At 40.1% G+C, this 7777-nt stretch overlaps 1 protein-coding gene across 1 annotated transcript; it reads right to left on the reverse strand.

Moving 5' to 3' along the window:
* Positions 1-1357: 1357 nt before the first annotated feature.
* atp1b4 (ATPase Na+/K+ transporting subunit beta 4) lies at positions 1358-6682 on the reverse strand. Its single transcript, XM_020645437.2, has 9 exons — positions 6500-6682; positions 6177-6245; positions 5332-5548; positions 3767-3895; positions 3550-3654; positions 3038-3237; positions 2673-2729; positions 2489-2581; positions 1358-2389 (listed from the first exon to the last, which is right to left on the reverse strand). Exons 2-9 carry the CDS (start codon positions 6240-6242, stop codon positions 2228-2230), a joined length of 1029 nt encoding a protein of 342 aa, XP_020501093.1. The 5' UTR covers positions 6243-6245; positions 6500-6682; the 3' UTR covers positions 1358-2227.
* Between the last annotated feature and the right edge of the window lie 1095 nt (positions 6683-7777).

The following is a 7777-nucleotide window of genomic DNA, read 5'->3' on the forward strand; positions in this document are numbered from 1 at the left end:
CCTTCAAATTAGGCCTTATGATGGTGGTTAAAAAAAAAAACATTGGTAGTGCTTCATGTCCTGCATCACAGTCTTGTGAATAAGCTGGCAAACTAAAAGTTGCCTTGAGCTTCAACCTTCAGGAAATGTAATGGATTATGACTACAGAGATGTAACTTTATATGAAGATACACTTTGACAGTTTTGTTCTTTTTAAATGTATTTCCTACCGGCAGCAGATGTAACCCTTACTAGTCTTAGCTACAGATGTTTTAAACACTTTGATTTCAAAGCCCATTGGTCCTCAAAATGACCATCCAACTCTAGAATAAATTGACATTTACTGTAAAACTTTGATAAAAGGCCTGTCCCAATTTATGTCCCAGTCCCCTTTCCTAGCCTGGTTGTCGGGTGATTTGACAAATAAAGGCAGGTTCTCAAGTTCGGTTGTAATAGTTGGCATATCCAAAAAGGGAGGGGAAAAAAACAGCAAGATACAACATTTATAGATTCATTTCAACATCCGTCTAGGAAAGAATAATGATAGTATGCTCACCTCAGTGTGTGATGGGGAAGACACTGCTGCTTTAAAGATTGTAATAAATGTTAAAATTATGAAAATAAATGTTTTATTATCTCACAAGGCTTTAAACAACTAAACTTATGCTTACACATCTTTTCGGCCAGCACCGCACTTGTCAGTGATAATATCAACAGGTGTCTCCCCCTCTCTCAGTGCAGCAGGATTGCAGATGGGCTGTCTTACAAAGCATGAACAAATGAGTCATTTGTAATTTAATTAGTTTTTCAATATATCATAATCTTGTACACAGTTAATTCTTTCTGGTGTAAGTTGATATTTGTATAGTCTCTGCCATAATTAAAGTGTGTGAGGTTTGTATAATTCAGGCCTGTCTTGTTTTTTATTGTTGTTGTTTATGCCTGTCCCAAGTAATGATCATTTCATAGATTGAAGTAGCTTACCGTAAATAAAAGCCTGCACTATTTTTTCTGTTGTTGAAATATTACGGTAGATTGACTAAATGATGTCACGGAAGCAACTCAGACAGGTGGGTCTGTAGTCTAAATTCATGGTAGACCTAACTGTTGTTTTAACCAGAACAATATTTCCTCTACATTTTCCTATACATTTGTTTTTCTAACCCTAGTAAATGTGAAAATATTCATATGTTTAAGTTGTAAAAGAAAGGCTGAGCCTATAGGTTGTCTTTGTGACCCCTGAAAAATAAGGTTTCTTTATTTCTATCACAAACAAACTGCAATTTCTTTACCAAACATTAGGAGTAAAAATGCTGAATGATTAGAAGTGTATACAAAGTTTTTGAACACTATGTACGATGTGAAAGGAAACTTACAGTACAGAACATTGTATTTATTATAGGAACTATAATAGGAATAAATACAACATTGATACCATGTTTAGTAGTACAGTTCAGGCAGGATTAGTACAATAACAACAATAGTTGTAATTTTTACTTTTTAAATGGCAAAGAACTTTTACAAACTATTTCACAGTACAGTATTCCTCTGTTTATGATCAGTCACATGTAGTATTTCATTCTCAAAAGCAAATGTTTTTACAAAACAAGAGAGAAGTGGCTTCTGATGCTTTATCACAAATGTAAAGTATGCTGCTCTATTCAACAATAATATAGTAATAGTGTATTTGCAATCATTTATTTTTTACTGTGTAAGTACAGTACAAGTCCTGCTCTCAGTGTTTGCATGATAGTTCTTTGAGTTCTTACATGTTTGAAAATATAATGAAAAAAAAAATTAGTACGCTTTATTGCATAGGAATATGCACACAAAAACATAATCTAATCAGAAACAATAAATCTAATGCTCTTTAATGTTTTAAGTCATAAATTGGATTTGCATAGCAAAAACTGCTCACTGTGCTCAAAGTTGAATTTAGTTTGATTAATCTCGCTAATCATTACAAAATATCAGGAATTGTAGCACACTCTATATATGCACTTGTCCTGTGCTAAGCACTGTGTGTTGTGGGTGCAGTTGACGCTCACTCATAATGAAAGCAAACAAAAAACACATGAGTAAATATCTACTTCTTGGGGAATTTGTTTAACAGCAAAAGAAATTAACAATAAAGTAAGGGCGACGAGAGGGGAATTTCATAATTCACAGATAGTAATGGTACATCATAACTTTTTTTTTTTTTTTTTTTTTGTACATTTTTCTGCCTCATTGTCACAGCTTATCCTGCTCATGCTCCGACGTCTATAGAAAAGGTAACACTGCCCAGGTAGCGGTCAGTGGGTGAATCATTAATGATACCCTTTCCATTCAGTTTGCACGAGATTTGGAGGTGAGTGCCGTACTGCAATCCTGCAAAACGCACAGCCACCACCGGTGAAGAGTAGTTTACCTGAGACACAAGGGTTATAAACATGACAGTTGTTATTTCAAACTTCAGTAATTATGTCAATATACCTACATATATATAATTGGTAGAACTTTGACTCACATGTCTCTGCTTCCCATAGTATGGATAGTACTTCAGCTCAAAAAAGCTTTTGGGAAAAAATTGGATATCTCCCAAAGCTTCAGGGGGTCCTTTCTAAATAAGGAAGAATTTAATTTACTCACAATTTCTTGTGTTTTTCTCAAGTGTAACAATATGTTGGCTATCACTGAGATTACTTACTTACCTTAACTCCACAAGTCACATTTATTGGTTTGCCCTGGCCTGGTAAGTAACCGAGAATCTAATGAAAAGGAAGAGAAAAAAAAGAGAAACATCAAATTTAAAAAATGTGTTTTTATGCAAATAAGTTGTGGAAAACCTGCCAATATCCATTGTATGCTTCTTGTTGTTTGTATTCAGGATTTTTTTTATAAAAACGTGTCCTAAGTTTATACAATGAATTCTGCTTTTATTTAAATCTTTGAAATGGCAAGAAGATGTCCCTCGCTGAGAAAACAATCAGGTAACATACTTTGAACTTGATGTTCTGTGTTCCCTCTTCTGATCTTTATGCTGATATACTGCTTTAGAGGTTTATACAAGTCTTACCCGGTTCATTCGGAGGAGGATGCATGGCCTTCCCTGAGAATAGCCATAGTGGGGGTCCTGCAGCCCCGAACAGTCCCCCAACCAGGACCTCTTAAACTGACACGCTTTCCGCTCTCCGCTCTCCTCCAGGTCGTCCTGCATGAAGTATCGGTCCTGTGTGCAGCGAATGTTCTTCCTATCCTGAACACCGTCATTATACGCTGGAAAAAAATTAGAAGGGTGAACAAGGAGGGAGGGAAAACAGAGCGCATAAATAAACTCTTGCTAAAGCAATGCCCTGCCAGACTCAGGCCTTTGATTAAGGAAGCCTGACAAAAGCTGGGCGTTAAAAAAAAGCCACACTGAATGGCTGCACTCTGCTCACAAAGAGGCTTCCCTTCCCAGCATGCCCCGCAGGAACCCAATGGAAAAAAGGGGACAAAGGTGGACAAGATGAGGATTAACTCATTGCGTGCTCTCTTGAAGCTCAACAATCCCATCAGAATCCCCAAATTTCATCATGATTGACTCACATCGTAGATAGTCGTCCATAGATCTTGCATACTTCTTCCATGATTTGCGATCGGAGGCGTTGAAGGCGATCTCGTGGCCCTCTAGGTGTGGGGCCATCGTCATACCTGCCAGTGGAGAACCATAGACAGTCAACTGTGCTGAGACTCAAGTACAAGTAACACACAAAAGAACAGTGGCGATTGAGGTGTCATGGTTTGAGTTCAGGGTTATATTTACCTGGTGGCATCACTCTATCATTGTAGGTGGGGTGGTAGGGACTAATAGACCACATGAGGCAAAACATACAGCCACCAAACATGGCTGCCAGAAACGTATAAAGTGCAGCATAGAAGAGGAGGATCAGGCCTGAAAAAAAGTTAGAGGAGGGAATGCTTTCAATGCTGTAATTGGCTTATGTAAGACATCTCTGCAAAAATGTCTCTGATCTGAGTGGAGAAAAACAATGGACCCTAAAGACAAATTTTCCCAGACTGTGTGGTCTGTCAGGACTCCAGCTACTGTCCTTGATCGGGACAATCACTAATTTGTTTACTCATACATTAGCATGTCTAGACTATTAAATAACTGCAATCATTTTGGTATAAAATCCACTGTGCTGAGCTAATGTGAGGGTCCAAAGAAGCAAAGGGAGCTACTGTTGTTGTGCAATTTTCAATTAAATGGTCCATTATCAAGTAATCAAGCCAAAACCTGCCCTAAATGAAATGGCTTTTGCTGTGCAGGCAATTTCACAGGGGACTAGCTACAGCCAGCCTTGCTTCCCCAAAGCCACAAAGGCCTTTCTGTTTGAGCTCAGTGAGAATTCTCCCAGCTGTCCTTTCACTTAGGAACACAGTGAACCTCCGGTTGCCATCGTAGTGAAGGTCTTTTGCAGCCATAGAGGCCTGGCCAGCTCCGAGGGAGCCCCAATCACCCTTCTCTGGTATTGTGTCCCCTCTCATACACTCGTCTCACAGGATACACGGCACACTGGGCCACACCCCTCCTCCATAAGTGTGCACTTGCAGGTTGTGCTGCTGAAATGAGCTCTCTTAGCCCTGTCTGGGATTAGGCATCTCACCTAGTGCACGTAACATACACTTTGCTTGGATATTCTCTCTTCACGCTCAGTTGAATCATGTTTGCCACACAGTGGAATTAAGAGAGAGGGGCTGAGCTGCGTCACATAGCTGCCTCGCTGGAATACCAAGAGGCTGCTCCATCATCATTGACTCACCAAACTCAGCCAGGCCTTAGCTTATGCCAAAAAAGGTTCGTCTGCACCAAAGCTCGCTTTGGCAGAGAGCTCTATGGATAAGAAAAAAAAGATACTCTACATGTTTTACTGCAGCTAAGAGGCCATAAGCATGCTAAGCTCAGCAAGGAGGTCGCCAAAGGCTTTGGGAAAGAGGCAGTGGAGAGCATGGTAAGATGTAGGAATGTGAATCCTGGCCAATGCGAGGCCTGGAACAGCACGCTCCCGCTGGGGATGCGTCCCCAGGCAGTCTGTTTTTGTCGGGACACTCTGAATTGTCCATGCACCTATGTAAACATTGAGCATAAGGACACACACACACTCTTGGAAGACATTTTTCAGCCTTTTAACCATACAACAAGTGTATTTTCAATGACTTGTTTGCTTTTAAGCTTATTTAAGAATATTAAATTATATAAAGCTCAACATTAGATTTGTTATTATCAAACAATATGCAGTTAAAATAAAATTAGAGTTTGATTAAAGAATGAATCAAAACGTTCCTCCCCACAACACAAATAGAACCTGTCTTTCTTCAGAAACTCACTCCAGCTCTTCCCAGAGCGACCCATGAATTCATTGGTCTCTGCATTCCACAGGTACGTCTTCACGTCGTCTATTTTCTGGTGCAGTGTCCTCTTGGGTAGCGGCCTGCGCTTCCACCTCTCAAAGTTCAGGTCTTCCTGCTCTAGAGGCTGGTGCTCGGCCAACTCCTCCTGCTCTTCCTCCAGCTCTTGGCCATGTTTGAGAATCACTTTGTGAGGCTGGTGGAAAGAAGAAGAGAAAAAAAAGCCCTCACCACACATATTCTAAACTGCTGTGTACTGCAGTCGACCCTATTTTTTTCTTCAGAAATCACTACAGGAATAAAAATGGCATGCCTCCTGCTCAGAGTATGACTGATGCTACAAAGTGCCAGAGAGTGCTCTGCATATTAATGAACATCGCTCTGCTGGTCCTGTCCCCTGTTTCTGCAAATTATAAACCCGCTGGTGACCTTTGTGGCACTCATTGGGAGAGCTGACCTCCTCTGAGTGGACCCTCCTGCTTGGAGCTGCAGCTGCAGACAGCAGAGCTGGAGGGTCACTCTGACAGCCAGATGTTACTCACTGACTCTCAGCATCCGCAGACTAGGACACACAGATCCCAGAGGAGCCACAGGACACAAGTCATGCGTGAGAAACTGGCCTTTGAAAGAATCTAATGTTAATTTTTTGAACTGAGGATATGAGTTTGAGCCTTTGCCAAATAAAACAACTAGACCAGTGAGGAAATGGTAACGGTGCTGTTTATTAAAATAACTGCTTGTTGAATAGAATTTTAATATCTATCTGCTTCTGGGAACAAAGTGAGTAGAAAGTTGTATGTTTTCTGTTTAATTTCAGCACTTACAAGACTTGGTGGATGATTTTTTAGGAGCGTCTCCTCAGCTCCTCCCTCTGTGGAACTGGGCTCCATATTCTTCACAGAGAGAAAAGGTACTTGTTAAAGCAATCACATCTACCAGCATGCCTTTCAACCGAAAGCATCACAACATTAAACATACAAACTTAAAGTTAAGAAAAAATACTTTCAAAATATTTTTTGAATATTTTTTATTTTTTATTTTAAAATGCCAAACTACCTTATTGAAGCCTTATTAAAGCCTAATCACAGTCATCAGACACAATAAATAGTTCCTTCGCCTAAAGACATTCAATAAAAGTTAGACATACCTGAAGTTTTCCTTTATACGGTAAAAATGCGGATTAATACGTCGAGAACCCTCTTGACCCCAAGAGCGACAGAAATAATGTTTGTCAAAAAGTTTTTGGGGGTTTCATTAGAAAGTTTTAGGCACGCGGATGCGGAGAACCTCCTTCAACTAGGCGCGCATTCTAGTGAATGAACGCAGGACAGAGCAAAACTGGGGGTGGGATGCAAAGTGCTTTTTTTATTTGGTCCCAAAGTCGTTTTGGCAGCGGCCTGGGCCACTGCAATGCATTCTGTACACGCACACCATCAGCCATTGTCTGCTAAGTCGGGCTAGGACTGAAGCCTGAATACAATATTTATAGCTTTTCACATCACAAGACACTGTTATCAATCACTGTCAGGCTGCACAACCTACTGTACGTCCACAAAGACTCCCCAACAATATTTTTCACTGTTGTCATGACTTACAATTCTTTCATTTTCAACATGAACCCTGCGCATCATATCAGATAGCCAGGCCTGCATCGTGTAGTGTCACTTTGAATGCATAGGCTACAGTTGCAAACTATTGTTGCAGAAAACCAGAAACTCCTCTCTGGTAAAGATCAAGTATTCCTCATCCCTGAACCTATCAGCACTCCGGTCACGTAACGCTCCGTTACCCCATGTAAAAGTGTCGAGGGGGGACTTTGGAGAGTTTTGTTCCCCCTCCTCTTCTATTTACATGAAAAGAGAATTTGCGTCATGGAAAAAAAAAATCCCTTCTTGGTTATTTTCGCGGCAAAAGAGTGCTCGTGTTCTTCTGTGTGTGTTCTTCATGTAGCCTATCACACTTGAAAGCAAAACCCAGCAAAGTTTTAACCACAAAAGGACCTCTGCAGAAAATAAAGACTCATGAAGAAATTTGCACAAAAGCTTCACAAAATAGAATTAATTTAATGGTTCTGTTGGTCTAACATGCAGTCATGATTTGAGAACTTTATTTTCAGTCTGCATGCCATTTATAAGTTACAATACTGCATTATTTGCTTAAATTCTACTTATTCAGTGCCTTGTCCTAAAAGGGTGTAGGCTGCATGTGTTACGAGTCCCAGAAATGCTAGGCCTACCACAGCAACAACAATGGATCCTGCAAAATACAGGAAAAATGCAGCAGCAAAGAAGACACAAGAGCATTCAAAGTTACATCTCTTATTGAAACTTCATTCAATTCTTACAACATACATGTGCATGTACATTTGTTTCAGCTTCAGAGTTCTTAAAGCGCAAAATTATTCATCATTTCTTCCACAGGTTTT

Source organism: Labrus bergylta, chromosome 9 (genome assembly GCF_963930695.1).
Source record: "Labrus bergylta chromosome 9, fLabBer1.1, whole genome shotgun sequence".
NCBI lineage: Eukaryota > Metazoa > Chordata > Actinopteri > Labriformes > Labridae > Labrus > Labrus bergylta.